The 21,837-nt window shown below is 36.3% G+C and overlaps 2 protein-coding genes across 2 annotated transcripts; both read right to left on the bottom strand.

Annotated features, from left to right (window-relative positions):
* Positions 1 to 17,660: 17,660 nt before the first annotated feature.
* Positions 17,661 to 18,211, bottom strand: LOC131613871 (uncharacterized). The gene is made up of 2 exons (XM_058885510.1): positions 17,861 to 18,211; positions 17,661 to 17,765 (listed from the first exon to the last, which is right to left on the bottom strand). Exons 1-2 carry the CDS (start codon positions 18,209 to 18,211, stop codon positions 17,661 to 17,663), a joined length of 456 nt encoding a protein of 151 aa, XP_058741493.1.
* Positions 18,212 to 18,480: 269 nt separating this feature from the next.
* On the bottom strand, positions 18,481 to 19,363 carry LOC131613870 (protein ALP1-like). Its single transcript, XM_058885509.1, has 2 exons — positions 18,946 to 19,363; positions 18,481 to 18,869 (listed from the first exon to the last, which is right to left on the bottom strand). Exons 1-2 carry the CDS (start codon positions 19,361 to 19,363, stop codon positions 18,481 to 18,483), a joined length of 807 nt encoding a protein of 268 aa, XP_058741492.1.
* Positions 19,364 to 21,837: the final 2,474 nt, after the last annotated feature.

Below are 21,837 nucleotides of genomic sequence, written 5' to 3'. Positions count from 1 at the left end.
ATGTGAAGATATGCATAATTGATAAAGATGTTGTATGCTATATGTGATTAATTGTGCGTATTTGATATGTATGAGTCGACGATGATGCCATGTGATGAATTAAGAATATATATGTCTTTATTAGGAAGTTGAATATAACGTGTTATGATGATTACTTGAATTAAGGAATATGAAGAATTTGTTGATGTTTGTTGTTGTTGTAACATGATGAATCGTTGTTATTGTTGTAACATGTTGATGTTGGTTGTTGTTGTGAAATAGAATGAATTGTTATTGTTGTAACATGATGAATTGTTGTTTTTGTTGTAACATGTTGATGTTTGTTGTTGTTGTGCAATATGTTGAATTGTTATTGTTGCTATAACATGATGAACTTGTCGTTGTTGTTGTAGACCCTATGGTCATTGTTGATAATTTGTATTATGTTGATAAGAATGAAGTTGAATAGATGTTGTATGTTGATATGATGTGATGACGTGATTGAAATGTGGTAAAATACTATGATACGGTTATTGCCATAGAACCTTGGCATTGAGTTGATGTTGTTTAGTTGATATGGTTATGTTGTTTAAGTTGATTATGTCGTTCAAGTTGATTATGTCGTTTAAGTTGATTAAGTGGTTTAAGTTGTGTTTGTGGATGTGCATCATTTGAGTCGCATCCATTGCATTGTTTAAGACGGCCCTTGTGGCAATTGTTTGAGACGGCCCTTGTGGCAATTGTTTGAGACGGCCCTTGTGGCAAATGTTTGAGACGGCCCTTGTGGCAAATGTTTGAGACGGCCCAATGGCAAACTGTTTGAGACGGGAGTTTTACTCCAATGGTACCACATGCATATGCATAAGTTTGAGTCACATTCGAGTCGCATTTGAATTGCATTTGAATTGTGTTTGGATTGTTGAGATGACGAGGTGTTTGTTGTGACATGATAATGATGTGTTTGTTGGGATGTATTTGATATCATACTTGTATATTTGAATATGTGATTAATGACATCGTTGCCGTTTTGAAAACTGTATTATATTGATAAGTTGTTTTGCGGTGAAACTTGTTGCAAGATGTTATGTGATGCGAAGTGGTGAAGTTATGTATGATCTATATCTCCTATATTATTTATCATGCATTCCTTTATATTGGAAGATATCTCACCCCTTTGCTGATATTTCCCCTACCATGGGAAATGGGCAGGTACTCAAGATTAGTCGTGGAGGTCCGAGGTTATTTATGTGAAGTCTTTATGTTGCTTTATGGCTAGTCGAGTTGGTGTCCATTGCTCTGATACGTAGCACTCGGGGGGATTAGTCGATTATTACTTGATTATTGTATTCCATGATGACACTTGTGTTAAGTTGAATAATAAAGATGTTTATAAGTTTAAGTTGTAAGTGGTGAATGAAGTTTTGTTCCGAATGCTATGTATCTTTATTAAATGCAATATAAGTATGTTTGTTTTGGTTTAAGTCGAATTGTGACATCCCATCTTTGATGAATATTTTTAAATGCACTCTGATTTTCGCTTATGATTGCGGGGTAGATTTGGGGTGTTACAAAAAGACTTTAGGATCCCTTGGAAATGAAACATTGCATTCATACTATCATGCATTTCACGGTTCTTTCAGAGACTTATGGGACCCTTCCTACTCAGATTTCAAGATCAACAACAAATTTGACTTCTCACCACGATGTGCTACAAAGTTAACATTGAAACAACTCCGTGGGGTTTTGACTGAGATGAGGACAGAAATGGGAACTAACATGAATCGGTGTATGGAGGATATTCAAGCTTTTTGCCTTTGACAAGAAGAATTGAGACAAGTTCCTCAGAGGCCAAATGCAAATGTTAATCTCACCCATTAGAAGGTCTTATGAATCAGAATGTTTGAAATAATGTTGAGATTCCTATTCTTGGTAAAGAGAATTCACATCATGAGGATAATTTGGAAATTGAAGTCTTCAAGTTTCAGATTATCGAAATTGACAAAAGATTCCACCTCCTGGAGGAAAAGTTTGGAAGCCACAAAAGTTCGCGACTCCGTTGAGTTAGACATTGTGTGTTTGTGCCTAATGCTTGATGTCAAGAACTGCAAGGATCATCCACTCTCACTCCTAACGATGGATATTGAAGCTTAATTGGTAATCATCTCTTATACATATGTGGAAGTTGCTTGGGGCTCCCGATCGAGGGATAAGCAAGACGTATTCTTATCTTGAGCATTCCATCATTTGCATTGCTCGAATCCCTTAAAGCATTACAAATTCCTGGACGACTTCGTCAGAATCTTTTTCTGTGCGATAATCAAGAGTGTTTTACACAACATTTCTCATTCTCAAGGTTCTGCTTCATATCTCAGTTTCCTTTTCTCACGATTTCCTTCTCAGTGGCCTTCGCTTGTTAACAGAGACGAGAAGAATATGATAAAAAAATTGATGTGATTCTATTGCCTTGTGCCCATTCACTTCCATGTTTGTTGGTATTCCAGTTAATAGATATCCTCAATTTGATGACCATACAAGGTTCTTTCCATTTATGATGGCGATTACTACTCTAGCAACTATACTCGGGGCTCCCGATTGAGGGATAAGCAAGACGTACTCTTATCTCGAGCATTGCATCACTCGCATTGCTCGAATCCCTAAAGTAAGACAACAATTTACAACTCTTGGGTGACTTCGTTGGAGTTTTTTTTTCTTTGAAGTAATCTGAAGTGTTTGGAAGGAACTGCAGAAAGTATTCAAGATCAACAAGTCCAGACGGAGTCAAGCCTCCTCAACTATGGCAATCATCAATTCATTTCTGCATTTTCATTTGTAATTTTCCTTGTTTTGTTAAATGTTTCTTCCATGTAAAGCTCATTTGTTTTGAATAAAAATAAAAATGCACTGCATATGCTAGTTTCGAATCAATCCATTCGTGTTTACTCATATCTTTCTGTCTATCGATATCAAACTCTTGACGAAAGCAAAAAATATCAAAAGGAGAATGATGAAAAATAAAAATGCAAAAAATCTATAATTGTGTGCTTTTGAATAAAACCCCGCTGAGGATGTACAGGCATTGTTTCAAATCCCCAAACACCGGAGATATAAGGGAGATAGACCCTCGTTAACCCCTTTGAGCCTTGAAGTATGAGTTTCTTTTCTGTTCAGAAAAAACCCTCGCATTTAACCCAGGGGTAGGGTAGCATTCAATTAATCTGATCGAGCATTCAAAATTCATCAGGAGTATGCATCTAAGGATACGACAATGGTTATCCTTCAAAAGGTTGAGAAAAATCAATACCACAATGGTAATCCCTCATCAATCAAATAATGAGGCAGTCACAATCACCTCCAACAAATTAGAGATTCAGGATCACACGACTTGTCAAGAAAAAGTGAATAAAAAAATTAAAAAAAGAGCCCGCTAAGTCAATAACTTGAAAACAAGTGACTTAGGTAAAAATTAAGGCATCCCGCTGGGCTTCAAAATAGAATTCAAAAAGAATTTGTCCAGGCAAAAGTTAGGGAAACAAAAAAGGAAAAGCAAAGCAGAAGCGAAAAACAAGGATTATAAGAACAAAGTCGTGTGATCAGACACAAAAATCGAAAGGTAAAGTGACCGCCATGTCCAGAAGGCCTCATTGGTTCCTCAATCATCTCAAACTCCTCTTGAAGGATGAACGCTCGTATCAGGTTAAGTTGAACTTAGGACTGGAGAACATCAAGAAGAATGGGTGGGTTAGGTTAGACTTTGAGCCTTAAATCCTTTTTTCTAAAACCGTGAACCAAGCTGCGTTACAACCCTTAAAAGACCTAATTGAAGCAGGGTTTATTTCAAAAACATACTATACCAAGTTGCGTAAAACTGACTCCTAGATGTTTGCTTACCATTTATGTTGATATCGATATGACAAATAATTCAAATACTAAATGTCACAACATCGTTTCAATAAACTTTGATTTCGAAGCTAGCATAAACATTGCATTAAGACTATCATCTTCAAAACAATCATCTTTTACTTGTGAATAAAGACTTGACATCAAGGAAGATCAAACAATGAATAACTGCAGAAAAAGTTGATCGATTCCATGAGCCATTCACTTCAAAAGGCTGATCACTCCGAGGGGCAAGTTGTGTGAAGACTCTGTCAACTGAGGCATCCATTCACCGTTGGTCAATCTGGGGCAATCAAGTCAAGGAATCTCTCTTGAGTTCAACCAATCTGGGGCAGTTACGTCGAGATTCGACAAATCTCTCCAAGGATCCCTTGGGGCAAATTCCTTCCTAGTTCACGAAGCTTGGGGCACAATCTTCTGAGTTTTATTGTCTCTCCACGATTATAGGAGTTTATTTCTCCTGGAACTTTGGTATCTCCCCAAGCACATGAGTTTATTTCTCCTGGGAGTTGTTCCAACCTGGTCTCCTTATCTGGATTTCTCATCCCTAACATGGTGAATCGAGGGAATCTCCTCAAGCTCACCATCCCCAAGTAATTCAAGATGTAGGGAAAGTCAGATGAAGTCACTTCCCCCCAACAAAGCTACATTTCAACCCTCAGTGCAGTTTCCAATGATCTTTGGTACTGCAGGGTTTCCAACACCGATTCATATTGGCATCTCAAGACAACAAGCAGAGGACCCCAATGATCCTGCTTCTCTATCTCACTGAGGCCTTTATTTGGCACTTTGCATATAGAATACATTGCATAAAACATTACATCCTCAAAAGCGTAGCATTTCCATCAAGGTGGAGCATTACGCCATTAAAAAATTCAAACATGCATCAATACATAAGCCAGTTTGTATGTACCCAGAAGGTACGAAGTAATATATATCCCCAGAAGAAGTCTCATCTTCTCTCTCCAGTGTGGATCAGACACAATGTCTTTCTTCATCAGAATCGTTGTCTCCGAGGTTATTTCCCGTATGCTGCATACAGATTAGAGTGCGAATGAGGGTGGGCATTCAATCCATCTCATTTTTCAATCGTTTGAATAACCATACTAGGTGTGTGGCAATTCAAACGATTGCCACTCTTGAAGAGTTACACCCCGCCTTTTGGCCTGAGGGATTAATGTAATTCTTATGCTTCACAAGCATCAATATCTCTGTGATTCTTCAGTGTTTACTGATGTCTTTTGGTCGAGTCTAGTCGTCACTAGTCTCCGTGGTCATTTTCCCTCATGTGGATGACCTTTTCAGATCCAACCCCCGTGTTGTGAATCCTTTGCCTTCCGACCTTCAAATCATTTCAAAACCCAGGTCCCGTCCTGGTAATCATTTTCCAAATCCACTTCCCGTCCTGGTAATCATTATCCAAACCCAGTTCTCGTCCTGGTAATCATTTTCCAAATCCAGTTCCCGTCCTGGTAATCATTTTCCAAATCCAGTTCCCGTCCTGGTAACCATTTGTCAAAATCCAGTTCCCGTCCTGGTAATCATCTTTCCAAACCCAGTTCCCGTCCTGGTAATCATTTTCCAAATCCATTTCCCGTCCTGGTAATCATCTTTCCATATCCAGTTCTCATCCAGGTAATCATTTTCCAAATCCAGTTCCCGTCCTGGTAATCATTCTTCAAAGTCCAATTCCCGCCTTGGCAAACCTTTTTTCAAAGTCCAATTCCCGCCTTGGCAAACCTTTTTTCAAAGCCCAATTCCCGCCTTGGCAAACTTTTTTTTAAAGCCCAATTCCCGCCTTGGCAAACCTTTTTTTCAAAGCCCAATTCCCGCCTTGGCAAACCTTTTTTTCAAAGCCTAATTCCCGCCTTGGCAAACCTTTTTTTCAAAGCCCAATTCCTTCCTTGGCAAACCTTTTTTTCAAAGCCCAATTCCCGCCTTGGCAAACCTTTTTTTCAAAGCCCAATTCTCGCCTTGGCAAACCTTTTTCAAAGTCCAGTCCCCGCCCTGGCAAATCATTTCCATCATTTTCGGTCCTCGCCTGATGGTGAAGTCAGTTCCCGCCTGACAACCACCATTCATCCATAATTTCTTACCGTAAAACCAATTTCCACTCCCCAGCAAGTCATTATTCTCTTTTTATGGGTCGTAGGTCTGTTGATCTTACCCCTGGTTTCGAGTCATTCACCCTGGATTTGAATCGTGAGTCCCTTATACTCACCCTGGATTTGAGTCGTGAGTCCGTTATACTCACCTTGGATTTGAGTCGTGAGTTCGTTATTCTCACCCTGGTTTTGAGTCGTGGATCTATTGATCTCAACTTGGTTTCGAGTCATTTATCCTTGTTTTCAATTTTTTGGGTCAATAGATCCTATCTCTCCATCAAACCCGTACTTTCCAATCACTGTTTCATGCAACAATATTCCTTTGAGAACCTTGTATTGGCACCTTGACTACGTTACAAGCTATCACCATTCAACCATTATTCTCCATAAACATTTCCATCATAAAAACAATAAAAAAAAATTTTTTCCCCAGCAGATATCAAAATGAAAAATTAGGATAACACTTACACCATCTTCTCTTTAGGACAAATTTCTGGCACTTTGATATTTAATCTTCTTCTACCTCGAAGGTTCGAAAGACTAGCGTCAATCTCACCTTCAGGTTTAAGACGATTAAATAGGGGCAGCTGTCATACCCCAAATTTGTCCTACCCCTAATTTATTTCTACCTGGCTTATGCTTTTCATTCCATGTACATGTCTTCCATTAGGTCATTTAACACATCATGCATTCATTAATCAATAAATTTGACATGGGATCGAGGGTCTTGGTAACTAGGATTTATTTCCCTAATTCTTGAAAGGATCAAAGGTGTGAGTCAGCTTCATTGGGATTTCACTGGGAATATATTTCATCAGTTGTCACCATTTATCAAGAAGGCCTTGGTTGTTCCTTCGATCACAAGGCATTGATTATGGATCTAGCACAAGCAAAAGGGGTGGATTCATCTGAATTCGGTCCATAAATCAAGGTTTTGTTCATTATTGATTCTAAGTAACTGTGTTGCTTAAGGAGCAAGACGCTATCTCTTTGGTTCTCATGCAAGGTTGATGATGTTGCATAATTGAAGGAGTTTGGAAGATTTTATTTACAAGACAGGATCATTTAGTGCACGCTGAAGAAAAAGGGTTTGGAAACATTTTGAGTCATTTGGAGAATGTTAGAAGCATTTGCACAACTTTGACTTTTTGGTCAAAGTCAACCTTGGAATGTTGACTTTCGGCCAAAGTCAATTCCCTTGGCCATCCTATATGTCCATCAGGGTCATTTGACTTACAATTCATTCAAGTGTACAAAATCATTTATTTTGATAAGTATAAAAAGTCAACATGTTCATGAGAAAAACCACATTTCAATATCACTGTTCAAGTTCCATTTACATTCATTCTAAATGCACCAGTACAAAACATCTACTATCTACATATTACTAAGAAATTGACCAAACAGACAAAATTACTCTTCTTACTAAAAAATATTACACTACAAATTAGACAAAATAGTAATTAACAAAATCACCCTATCACTTTTCTATTGTCCAATGAAAATGAAGACTTTTGCCACATGTCAATTGCAATATTTAGCATTCAACTTTTTCTCCCCAACACACATCTTCTCTCTCTTATTTCAAATTTCAAATTTCTTTCACATTTCATTTTCCCACACTTTTTTACTTTCATTTTAATTTTTCTCCATTTACTTTTTATCACAAAAATTATAATCTATTTTTTAATTTTAATAAAATTAAATATTTATTTATCTTACGGGTCACAGTCAACACAATATTTAATTTATTTTAATTAATCATTACACATTTTCTCTATCTTAATTAAAATTTAAAATTTCTCTCACATTTTTTTCACACTTTCTTACTTTCTTTTTTATTTTTTTTTCTCTATTTATTTATTACTCCTAAAAAAATCTATTTTTTAATTTTAATAAAATTAAAAAATTTGTTTTATCACGAGTCACTATCAACACAATATCTATTTTATTTTAATCAATCATTTTCTTTATTTGAGTGATAATATCCTTCTTCTTTTTTTTAATTTTCTCCATCTCAAATTTTTTTATGACTATTTAATGCAATTAAATTTATATGATTATTGTTCATTTTATATTTGTATTTAAATATATTTTATATTACATCAAAGATTTTTTTTATTTCACGGGTCATTATCAATACAATATCTATTTTATTTTAATCAACAACTACTATTAATTGAGAGATAATTTTTATTTTTAAATGTTAAAATTTCATTTTTTTTCTCCAACTTACAATTTTTTATATATAATTATTTAATATAATTGAATTTATATGATATTTTTTATTTATAATTAAACAATTCATTTTAAATTTATACATATCTAATTAAATTTTATACAATATCAAATAAATTTATTCGTGCTTCAGCACGGGTATGTTACTAGTTACACCATTGAAAATAATATACATGTTTGGCTTAGAGTTGACTTCTGGTCAACTGTTGACTTTTTGGTCAAACAGTTGACCAGAGTCAACGCACTACCTGGACCTAATCCTACAAGTCTTCATTCTGCTCCAAGCCTTCTATCATTGCACTTCAAACTATTTCCTCCTGTTCAAGCAATCCCCGTTCATGTTTCATGATGTTGCCCCTATATCACACTAAGCTTTGTGTTATGAACCTTCATGTGTTTATGTTAAACCTGCTACTGAACCATGCCATTTTGGACTTGTAGCTAACATGTTTGCATAGGAAACCTGCTACATTAGTTCAAACCAAATCCTGTAACACACACAAGAACATATTCAGCATATCTCATTCACAGTTCAATTAACCAGTCCATATCTCACCTGCAGTTCACTTCCAAAAAAAAAAGAGAGACAAGATACATTCAACAACATCATCAAATTCAGTCAAAACCAAACCTATACAATCAAGAAAAGAAGGCAAATAAAGCAATTCAAAACAAAGGCAAAGAACTCAGTATATCATTCAATATTCAAGGCCTGCAAGTGTTCATACCATACCTGTCGATTCGAATACATCTTCGAATCAGCAAGCTACATCCTAATCAGAACTCCAACATGCCATGCGCCACTCATTTGTTGAACAAGGCCTTGTCTCTTCAGTTTCAGTTGTTACAGCAGTGGCAACCATCGTTTTCCGTTGTTCAGCATCTACAAACAAGTTCAAATTCAGCTTCAATACCTACAGGGCAAGCACACATTCATCATCCAGAAAAATAAACAAAACAACCCTGCAAAAAGAGATCAATTTGGTTCAGTATAGCCATACATCGTCAAGTTCGATCCAAAGAAAATCACCATCTCAGAACCACAATCCAAACAAGCAAGTTGCAGTCTAAAACCAGTCATTCCCACCGTGAAACCTGCATACAAAAAAAACGAATCAGCAACAATTGTTCTTATCTAGCCTTCAGCAAAAAAATTTGCTAACAAGGTTCAATGGTCACGCCAACTGCATACAGAAAAGAATCTCAAGCCAACACACATTCATACCAATTCAAAACCTAAAAATTACATGAGCAGAATTACATTTAGAATTATCCAACCACAACATAGCAGTCCAACTCAGCATATAACTACCTCCTAACCTCCATAACAGAGACATACCTCCTTCCATTCCTCACTCCAAACCTAACTCACCCGAGCCTAATCCTTATATAAACACTTTCCCTCCCCAATTCAAAAAATTCACGCCATTTTCACCTTTCCACTCCTCCATACCTCAACCTTCATCACTTTCAATCATCATCAATCTTCACCAACCTTCATCTGCCTCACACTCACCACACGCTCATTCTCCATTGTTGAGTAGAGCTTCAACCTCTGAAGCCTTGCTACAACAGAGCTGAACCTCAACCACCATCATCTCAACACTCTCTGTTCACATTCTCATCTCACCACAACAACAATACAAGGCGACATAAATTCAAAGAAAAAGAAGAATTTGAGAAGAAGCGAAGAAGAGAATCATAGAAAGGACTTCGAAGATCAAAGAGGCGGTGAAGGCGTTACCTGGATTTCTAGCAATTGTCTCTGGTATTTTCTCATCCATTTGAGCGTCTTCAAGAATCGTCATCACCGGTAAGTTTTTCGATCGCTCGCTCTTGTGCATTACCTGCTTGATTCTTGACACTGTTATATAGAGTAAGTCTCCACAGTCGTTTCCCCTAAGGTTTCATGACTTGATGACATTTCTGTGCAGTTCAATTCGAATTCTAGAACTTAGGGTTTAATAATGAGGTTCTTCTATTCGGTCAAATGGAGAGTTTTTCGTGTAATCCGTTGATAGAATTAGACTCGGGATGTGATTTTAGGGTAGGCTCATGTAGGAAGGTTGCTGATTCAGGGCCATTTCGCGGCGGCTATGATGGCGGAGGCCGCCGGAAATCGATCGGAGAGGAAACGATCGTTTCACCTGTTTCACCTGTTTTCTCTTCTTTAATCGTTTTATTAATTTTTTTTATGATAAGTGAATCAAAATAAAATCCAATAATAAAAAAATCTGAACAAATCCTTGGCCCATACATGAACTGCTGAAGCACACCCCCCATAGGCCCACACACCATATATTTTGCAACACAAAAAACCTCTAGGCCTCCTCTGTTTGAGCCAGGCGCCTATTTTCTGAACTGCACCACTGAATTCGATTTTCACCCCCCTAATTCCATTGAAACATGTAGATTTTTGGTATATTTTACAATACATTTCTATTTTTTTTAGATAATAAAAACACAATAAATTCATCATTTTCTAATTAGATTTTAGGTGTTTTGTTTAGAAATTAATTGTTAGACTTTTAGGATTGTTAACAATAAAAACTCATAAAAATAGTAGTATTTTTAGGTTAATTTTGTATTAGTACTTGAATTGCTTCTTCTATTCTTTTGTATCATTTCCATGTTTTTTTTGGTATAATTGTTGTGTGATTTTGTTGCTAGCTTTTGGCCACATTTTAGGCCTAAGTTGTTAATATCACTTGTATGCTCCTTTTAGAATTTCATTCCCATGTTAACTTTAGGCTAGTTTTCCCATTTTATAAACAATAACAATTAGGCTAGTTCTTAGGGTAGTCTCCCTCTTTCATTTCTTTTTCTTTTACAACACTAAAACACCTAATAAATATCAAAATAAAATCCCTTTAAAAAATACAAAGAAAACACTTAAAAAAACATTAATAAAGGTCGAAAAACAATAAATAGGGAATGAAAGCTCTCGTCTCCCTTGCTTTAGGGAATCACTTGAGTGGAAGTTCCCAAATCATAAAAAACACCAACCAAAGAGTAACTCGAGTTTCCCTTGCTTAAGGGATTCCCTCGAAACGCTCAAACTCTCTCTCTTCTCTCTTTCTTAAGGGCAATGTTATTTCCGCTCAATTGCATCGTAGGCCGTCCCCTTATGCAAGAGCGCGAACGTTAACTCCGCCCAACTAAAAAACACAAAAACAAACAAAAACATGTGAGCCTAACTACGACGCTCTGATTCCTGAAAAGGATACGTAGGCATCAAGTCGCGGGGCTTGAACGAGCACAATTGTAAATAACCTTTCTTTTCCCCGTATTTCTTTTGCATTCATTCACATGTAGACATAGACATAGTACACACTCTTTAGATAGAAACAAACATAGGTGGATACCATCGAGTACGATGGGCGCGAGGGGTGCTAGTACCTTCCCCTTGCGTAACCGACTCTCGTTCCTAGATTCTCTGGTCGCAAGACCCTGTTCTTATCCTTTCCTAGGTTTTCTGATATTCCTTTCCCTTATGGGATAAATATATTGGTGACGACTCTGTTCATTTTTCGCGAGCGTGCGACAAGTAATTTATACCATTTGTAAATTGATTTTATAATCAATTGAATTCTCAGAAAACTTGTCTCAATTTAATTATGTTATTCTATCAATTAATTCATATAATTCTATCAATTAATTCATATTAATTAATTCATATAATTCTATAAAGGCAAATTATAACTCAATTCAATTATGTTATTCTATCAATTAATTCATATAATTCTGTCAATTAATTCATATTAATTAATTCATGTAATTCTATAAAGGCAAATTATAACAACCAAACATAAAGTTTCTTCATATCAATAAATTCACATAATTCTATCAATTAATTCATATCAAAACTCACATAATTCTATCAATTAATTCATATTAATTAATTCATATAACTATGTCAATTACTTTATATAAGCAAATTATAACAACCAAACCAAACGTAAATTTTCTTTTACAACATAGCTCTAAAAAAACAAGAAAAAGACCTTATACTTGCATTAGATTTTTACAACATAACTTCACATATCTATTAAAGAAATTTTTAAAGTTACAAATATACATAAGATGGAAAGGCCCACACTTGGTTGCTGCACTAAAATTCTGCATGTTTATTGAAATAACAGTATGCGCAAAAGATGTCGTTGCAAACACATTAATCACATCAATGGTATTAAACTAATGAAATAACACAGAAAGTATAATAAGTGAAAATCGATAAGCTTATAATGAACAATAGGAATCCAACTGATGTGTCTGCCAATTCCATTTTAAAGATAGATACAACCAAACAATAACACAGACTTAACACAATGAAATAGCATAGACTGCTAAAATTATAGTTTTCAAAATCCATCAAAACTAAATGTAATAAAGTTAAATAAAGACAAATGCAACCAAACAATAAAACTTACTTAAGATAATTCCTACATGATAACTCTAAATAATGATATTAAGATCAATTGTTACTTAAAACAATTTGCACAAATTCTTTTTTCAATTCAGGAGTATCCATAGCGAAAAAACAATCACAGAGGTTGTTGTCTTTAGTAATAAGCATAGCAGCCCTCACAATATCTCCAGTGGTCAATCCTTTTATTTCTTTCAATATGGAGACAATTTGATTCCTTCTTTCAGCTGTGTATTTCTCATGCAAAAAACAAGAAGATAATTGTTGCATATTCTCAACACTACTAGCATAAAACTCACCCAACTTGTTCAATGAAGTTAACAAGCTATCAGAAGTAGCATTGTCATTATACTTCACCTTTTTTCCTCCACGCTTTCCAGTCTTATAATTAGAAGTTTCACGTTGTGATTGGATTGTTGGATTTATCTGAGTAGCATTGTTAGAAGGGGGTGTTTCTGGTACTTGTGTCTCAAAATTCTCTTCATTCTCATTCAAATTAATTTCTGACTCGTCCCTTTGTGTCGATGAAAAATATTCCTTCTCCATTTGAGCAGACATATCAGTTGTATCTTTTGCAATAGTACCAGATGCTTTATCTTTGAAAATTTCTTTACCCACCTCCCTATGGGGGTCACCCCCAGCGAAAAACCTAAACTACCCCTGCTTCGGAGATGAATCTCCGAAGTTATATTTTTTTTTGAATTTTTGTTGACTTCGGAAATGCATCTCCGAAAACACCAATTTTTTGGTGTTTTCGGAGATGCATTTCCGAAGTCAAAAAAAATTCAAAATCCGTGCATATTTTCGGAAGTTCATTTCCGAAACTGTTGCTGCATATACAAATTTCCCTCCTTCACTATTTCATCATTTTTCTCCAAAACTTCTCAAAACCCTCTCTAAAACCCAATCAATCTCCATCAATTTTTCGCCCTAAAATCAAGTTTCAAACCGTTGATCACGTTAAAGGGAGCATAGAAAGCTACAAATTCAGGTAAACATCTCTCATTTCATCCCCTATTTCACTACATTGATTCAACAAATTTATGCTGAAAACTGATATGGTTCGGAAGTTCATTTCCGAAATATATTACCTAAAAAATTTCGGAAATGAACTTCCGAAATATGCCCTGGCAGTTTAAAAAAAACAGTTTTGGCCAATTTTGCTAATTTATTCATTTGTTAGGTATGGTGCATCCGGACAACATTGTGCAAGACGATGGAGTATTAGTTCCGGAAATTGTCAACGTTAATAACGATCCGGTTATTGACGTTACTCCTATGATCAATGCGGTCGATGTTCGGCAACATTTTACAAATGATCGGAGCTTCGGTAGTCGCGAACAATTGATTGATTGGGTTCGGAAGGAAGCTAACAAACATGGATTTGGAATTGTTATTTTAAGGTCGGACAACGGAAATAGTAGGCGGAAAGCTTTCGTTGTTTTGAATTGCGAACGGGGTGGTAGTTATGTACAATCAAACCGGGTGCTAAAACACGAGGACACGGGATCGAGAAAGTGCGGGTGTCCGTTTAAGTTGCGTGCCACTCGGAGGGTTGGTGATTTGTGGCGGTTAACCGTAATTTGTGGAATGCATAATCATGCCTTGGATGTCAAGTTACACGGGCATCCAATGGCGTGTCGTTTGTCCCGCGAAGAGAGGAATGTGATATCGGACCTAACGATAGTCAAAGTGGCGCCTCGCAACATACTTGCCGATTTGAAGCGTAAGAAACCGGATAGCGTTTCAAATATCAAGCAAATTTACAATGAACGGCACAATCTCAAGGTTTTGAATATGGGCCCTCGGTCGGAAATGCAACAACTTTTGAAACTACTAGGCGATAACAATTATGTTTCAAGCTTCCGAACCTCCGAGGACAAAGTTACGGTGCGTGATATTTTTTGGACTCATCCCGAAAGTATCAAATTATTCAACACATTTCCAACCGTTCTTGTCATGGATTCGACGTACAAGACAAACAAGTATAGGCTTCCTCTTCTAGAGATCGTCGGTGTGACCTCGACGGACAAGACTTATTCGGTGGGGTTTGCTTTTTTGGAGTGTGAAAAAGAAGACAACTTTACGTGGGCCTTGGGAATTTGCAAGTCTTTGTTAGTTGATCAAGAGGTTATGCCAAACGTCATTGTCACCGATCGGGACAATGCTTTGATGAATGCGGTCGATACCGTCTTCCCGACATCTACCGCTTTACTTTGCCGGTATCACATAACTTGCAACGTGAGAAGCAAGTTGAAACCCGCGGTTAGGACAAAAGATAGGCCGGATGAAAACGGTAAAGTTGTCAAAGCTGGTGTTGTGGTTGATAGGATAATGTCGGCATGGAGGGGAATTTTGGATGCATACTCCGAAGAGGATTATACCAAGAAATTGGTACACTTTAGGTCTTTGTGTGGTTCCATTAAGACTTTTTGTCATTACGTCGAATCCACCATTCTTGACAAAGTTAGAGAAAAAGTCGTGTGCGCTTGGACAAATCGGGTTAGACATCTTGGTTGCACCACGACTAACCGAGTTGAATCCGCACATGCGGTCTTCAAAAGGTGGTTGGGTGATAGCAAGGGAGATCTGTGTCGCGGATGGGACACCGTGAACCAAATGCTTGAAAATCAACACAATGAAATTCAAACATCATTCGGTCGGAGCAAGACGGTTATGGAACACCGGTATAAGGGCCAAATTCTATTCTCCCAATTGATTTACAACATATCTCGAACGGGTTTGAATTTTTTGTTTCATGAAGCTAAGCGGTCGGAGACCACGGGGACGGATAGTTCATTATGTGGGTGCACCATTAGAACTACATATGGCCTTCCGTGTGCTTGTATACTTGCAAAAAAAAAAAATTTGAATTCACCCATACGCATGGATGAGGTAGCCGACCATTGGAAGAAACTTCGTTTTGATGATTTTGACCCGCCGAAAGAAAATGACTCCAAAATCACCATCTCCGACGAGTTGGAAGTGATAATGGAGAAGTTTGCTAAAGCGGACGACACAACAAAAATGCACATAAAAGAACAATTGCGAAAGATCGCATTTCCGGAGACAACCGATTTGAAACCGCCATCTCAACGGGTTAAAACGAAAGGTGCACCGAAAAAGTCCAAAATTACACAAGATGACACGTCAACAAAATGATCTCCTTCCTATTTTGAACATGTGGATGCATCGTTCCCAGAAATTCATGAGACAGCGAAGTCTAAGTGTAGTGGTAACAAAGGAGCCCGTATTTCGAAGCCACCTCGCACACCGCCGATCAAAAAATCACCAATTGTCTACATTGATGAGATGCCACTTTTTATGCACAAATATATCGATAACATCGTTGATGTTGGCGGCGACGGCAATTGTGGATATCGGGCCGTTACGGGTTTGCTCGGTAAAGGGGAAAATAATCACACTTTAGTCCGACGGGAACTCATTGCGGAGTTGACTTCGTATCGGGACATCTACGGCCGACTATATGAAAATCAAGAAAAGTTTGCGAAAATTCATGATTCACTTGTTCCATCACTTACCGGTATCGCTCCGGTCTCGAAGTGGATGTCATTCCCCGATATGGGTCATCTAATAGCAAGTGCCTATGATATTGTATGCGTCGATTTAACGATGTTTGGACTAAGTGAGACTTTCTTTCCACTTCATAGTCGACCGCCATTAGACTCGTCGGGCCGGATCATATGCATCGGGTATCTACGATCGCGGCACTTCGTCCAAGTGTTTTTGAAACCGGGGTGTCCTATACCGGCTACTTGTTGTCAATGGACCGCACATCGTTCAAATGAGGCGGAGACTTGGCCGGATCCTTTCGTTTCAAGAATGGCGGAGTTTGAAGAAATGATGAGCCAAGAGCGCAAGCAAAATAGAGAGCGGTCGAAGGACGTGCCTATTTTGGACTTAGGATCCACCGATTGGTTCGGTGAATTTTAGTTCGTTCCGGATCGTTTTTGTTTGTAACGATCATTTTTTGTATGTATTGTTGTTTATCATGTAAAATCGGACCGATTCAATACATATATAATATAAGTATGTTTTATGTCATCTTTGTTCAATTTACACAACACACTAAGCAATCAACAAAATGCAAAGTTTATGTCTGTTTCTGCATAATCGGAAATGAACTTCCGAAATATGCTTGTCTGCCTCCTATTTTCGGAAGTTCATTTCCGAAATGTCCCCTGAGGCAGGATAAGGTTTGTTGGGCCATCAATGCTCCAATAAGTCTATAAATACCACACACTCTTCCTCATCCTCTTCACACCACAAAACACAAATGACACAAACCTACCCCCACCTAGCATTCGTCTACTTTGAAACCGGCTACCCGATGCCGTTCCAATTTCGCTTCTCGCGCGACACGCCGTTTGCGGAGTTGATACCGTCGCTCAACGCGCTTTTGCGTTATCCCGAGAATCGAAAGGTTGTCAAGCTCGAGTACCGCTCGCCATCGCTTAACGACGAGGGAGGCATTAAGTTCACACCTTTTGAGATCAAGAACGACGAAGATTTAGCGGTTTTGTGGACAACGTTCGACCGATTTTCTTCGAAAGGCCCGATCGAGTTGGACGCGAAACTTCAAAGATCGGCGGACGACGTAATCAAAATGTTGACTCATCCCCACCTACCCGTGTTGAACAATATGTAACTTTAATTTTCAGTAATATTATCGTTGTAATCTTCCGCTCATTAAATAAAGCGAATCGTTGTTGTTTTCCATTTTTCTTCTGTCCAGACATAAATTCGGAAGTTCATTTCCGAATTTCTCCAAGGGGGGTGCGTTCGGAGATGAACTTCCGAAACACCACATTTTCTAAAAATGTAACTTTATTTCGGAGATGCATCTCCGAAATCAATATTTTATATTAAAAAAAAACACGTTTTCGGAGATACATTTCCGAAAACACCTTTTTTTCAAAAAAAAGTACCTTTTCGGAAATGAACTTCCGAAACAAGGGGTAGTGTTGTAAATTCACCAGGGGTGAGCAAGAAGGTTAGGAGGTGGGTGAAGAAATTTTATTATCTTTTCCAAATGCAATATCCAAGGCATTAAAGTGTGGAAATGGTTTTCCATACAAACCAATTGCAGTTGGGTGAGACTGCATTGAAGTAAAAAGTGTTTAGAAATATAAATTTAATACAAACTGTATATATTATAAACTGATAAAAGTCAAAATAGTATGGCATGTATTACCTTACACCATTGACTATAAATCTCCTTCTCTACTACAATCATCTTTCGAGTATCATCCCATCCGAAGCCATTAGCACTTGGACTCAACATGCCTCTAATTGCAGAATATTTTGTTTTAAGACGTTTCACTCTTGATTCAATATGCGGATTAGCTTTTATTGTGCAATTTGGAAACTTGTCGTGAATATATTTCTCCAATACTTTAGTATACCCGGGTTTGAATGAGCCCGCATCAGCCTTCCAACCATCATCCACCAATTTCAACAATCCTTGCACTAATAATGCATCTTCTTCAGGAGTCCATTGTCGTTTCGTGCTTTTTACATTTTGATTTTCAAAGGACCCGTCCATCTATTCAACAACTCAACAAGTGTGCATGTCAAAATTGATGTAAACATATAAATAAATTCAATCATATCACAAATACATGATTTACATAAAAAAACTCATAAAGAGAAATAAATTTGATTGATGAAAATTTAAAATAAAAGTCAGCAGTACATTCAAAATAAAGATTACACCTAAATAGAAATTTCAAATAACAAACGTTAAAGTTTTCATTGATTTCCACCTCTCCACCTATTAAATATATCCAATGAAAAATTATCTCTCCATTGACTTCATTGAGTACTTGGCTCCACTGTTGTTATCATGTCACCAACCATGATTTCATTAGAGAACTCATCATATGTGGAATTTCGTTCTAAAGGATCCAAAACCATTTCTTTACGAATATGATTATGTAGAAGACAACAAGCAGTTATTATTCTTCCTTGTGTCTTTAAAGGATAGAATGATTTCTCTCTCAATATAGCCCAACGTCCTTTCAAGAGTCCAAAACATCTTTCTATTACATTTCTAGCAGAAGAGTGTTTCATGTTGAAAAATTCTTTAGCGGTAGATGGTTGTAAACCATTCTTCCATTCACTAAGGTGATACCGTTGTCCTCTATAAGGAGTAAGAAATCCTTCTCCATTCATATAACCAGCATCACATAAATAATAAAAACCTATCATAAATAAAAATAGATTTAATATACATAAATTATGCGTATGTGTTTTTTATACTAATTTATACTATTATACCTTGAGGAACCTTTAAACCATTTGGTCGAGAAATAGCATCTCTAAGGACTCTTGAGTCAGCAGCTGATCCATCCCAACCAAGTAAAACACATATGAATTGTAAGTCAGGTGAACATACACCTAACACATTTGTAGCTATTTCACCCTTCCTTGTTTTGTATCTACTTTTGTCTGCTTCAGGCACATTCACCTTGATGTAAGTTCCATCAAGAGCACCTAAACAATTCTTAAAATATTTCCATCTTTCATCTGTGATGCTCTCCAAAATTGGTTGAGGTTGTTTTAACAATTCTTTGTGACACCTCAAAACTGCCAATAGTACATTTATAAAATACCTACTTATTGTTTCACCGGACCTCACAAATTTTCTTCTAATCATTCTATTCTTAACGTGATGTGCCAAAATGTGTAAAAACATAGCCACCAACTCCTCAACACACATATGTCGAGTAGGAAGTAGTCCACCGGTAGCTTTCAATATGTCACATAATTTATGAAAAGAAGCCCTATCCATCCTTGTATTCTCAATACATGCTACATCACTCGTGTAAATAATTCTACAAAAATGAACTTCTCTAATTAAACTTCTTTCGTAACAATCCCATGACCTTTTTCGCTTTTTTGAGCGTTTACTTAAAGCAAGGTAACATAACACAATTGTCATCAACATAAAGTAATTCAACATCTCCATATAAATGATAAACATTGATATGATTCTTTTTTTTCTTTTACGCACTTCCATCAATTGTTTCATGATACAAAAAATGAGAAAATATCTGAAAACAGAATTGAATTAATTAACGTACTAATAACAATTATGACAGACATAAAAATATTTGGTGCATATTGTTTGTTTCTATTAAGAATAATTTTCTTGAATTTTTGGATATACTAATAAAAGTTGTTTCCTAATTTATATAGGAAGTCAAAAATAATTTTTTTAGTAAAACTCAAGTGTCTGTTATAAATACATGTTTTTGACAAAATTTAAGAATTTGTTCTAATTGCTTAAAAGCTAAACAAAGGGAACACATAAAAGATTCTAATCCATATCAATTAAAAGTCTTATACTATATCATGATACATTGTATTTTATATAACAGAGTCATCATGATTGATTATTTTTTACAGATAAATAGTCAAAACCAAAAATAACATAACAGATATTATACCATAAATCAAACATTATAGTACTAAGATGTAGCTATCATTTCAACTATAGCTGAGAAAAATGGGAATCACTTATATATTGCAGATCAAACTTCAAAGGTTGTTTATTCATAAAGTATTTCAACCACAAAAACTACATAAACACACTAAAAGGCATCTAAGCACCAAAAATCTAATTGATTGTGAAATCTGTAATGAAAATTAAAGATTAAAAAGGATTAAGATAATACCTTGAATAAGATCGTGAAATTCAAAGCTCCAAGGAAGAAAGAAAGACAATCAGATATTGAGCAAAAAAAAGCACAATTTATTGAACATGGAGAATGATTTAGAGGGAAGAGTTGGCGGTAAATCAAAGGGTAGAAATGTATTTGCATAGAAGATAATGGGTTTATGGTTCCTAAGAACAAAACTTTCTCACATCTATCTCATAGGAATAAGAATGAGGAGAACGTGAAGAGAACGTGTGTCTCTCTCTTTCCTGGGTATTATTTATTCCTAGGTTTATTTTTTTATTTCTATGTACCAAATAGAGGAATAATTAATTCCAGCATTAAATACCCAGGATTCTTTTTTGTATCACCTAAACAAACGCCCCTTAGTCATTAGGTTTTTGTTTCTTCACTTGGGCTGGGTTAGGAGGCCCAACACCCTTTTCCACACATACCCCCTACGAATCCGTATACTCCCTTTGACTTTTTTGATTGTCTTGATTGGGCTTGTTGCATTTTTAAAGCCCACGAAATTACTCCTTGCTTTCACTCTGCCCAGCCCAGCGAATTTTATTCACACCCATTGCCAGCTTTGTTCTTCAATTTGACCTTGGGCCTTTCTCCTATCAGCCCAATATTTTCTTTTGTTTGAGACTCCACTTGTTTTTATTTCTTTAGCCCATTAGTTTGTGTTTTTTTATTTTAGTTTTAATATTTTGTTTACGTTTTTAGTTATATTTTTGTTTCATATTAAAAATACCAAAAACATGTTTTTTATTTTATTTTCTTTTTCTTATTAAAAACCACAAATATATTTTAATTAGTTTTTATTCTCTTATTTGATTTTATTTCACACTTTAATCTTTTAAACAATTAGTTAAATATTGATTTAATTAGTTGATCTCTATTAAGTAAAATCGATTAAATTATTAATTGATTTTTCTTAATTTTGGTTAATTAATTTAATTAATTTTTAATTAATTGATTAAATGATTAACTTGTGTATTTCCTTTTTAGCTACTTGTTTTTGTTTATATTCACCTTTGTATGTTTTCTTTTCTTTTTAAGCACATGTTAATTCTGTTCCACGACAATTATGTAAGTCTCCAAAGGTCGAGCAGCAGTGGAATGCGACGTTTAACATCACACACACAAAATCTTTTGAGCCGAACTACGGCTGCTCTGATTCCTTAATCATAATACGTAGACATTAGGTCGCGGGGCCTGAACGAGCACAATCTTGTATATATTTCTTTCTTTTCCCTGCATTTCTTTTTTCTTCTTTCTTCGGGCGTTTCCCTTTAGTTTTAGGTTAGATTTTTAGATAATACCCTTAGATTTAGACTAACAAGAGCGGATTCCGTCGAGTACGACGGATGTGAGGAGTGCTAACCCATTCTTTTTGCGTAACCGACACCCTTACCTGTTTCTCTGGGTCGTAAGACCTTTGTTTGTTTTTCCCTTTAGGTTTTACTCGAAGTTTTCCTTTCCCATTTCGTGGGCTAAATAA

This window comes from Vicia villosa, linkage group LG6, assembly GCF_029867415.1.
Source record: "Vicia villosa cultivar HV-30 ecotype Madison, WI linkage group LG6, Vvil1.0, whole genome shotgun sequence".
In the NCBI taxonomy this organism is placed as follows: domain Eukaryota; kingdom Viridiplantae; phylum Streptophyta; class Magnoliopsida; order Fabales; family Fabaceae; genus Vicia; species Vicia villosa.
Note: the sequence above shows the minus strand (reverse complement) of the source record. Positions and strands in the feature narration are given on the sequence as shown.

Bases quoted from the DNA above. Each gene is read 5' to 3' on its own strand.
- LOC131613870 (XM_058885509.1), bottom strand. From the start codon at position 19,363: ATGTTTTTACACATTTTGGCACATCACGTTAAGAATAGAATGATTAGA. The intron at 18,870-18,945 runs GTATAATAGTAT...TATTTATGATAG, and splicing joins TGGTTTAAAGGTTCCTCAAG to GTTTTTATTATTTATGTGAT.
- LOC131613871 (XM_058885510.1), bottom strand. From the start codon at position 18,211: ATGGACGGGTCCTTTGAAAATCAAAATGTAAAAAGCACGAAACGACAA. The intron at 17,766-17,860 runs GTAATACATGCC...ACTTCAATGCAG, and splicing joins TTTATAGTCAATGGTGTAAG to TCTCACCCAACTGCAATTGG.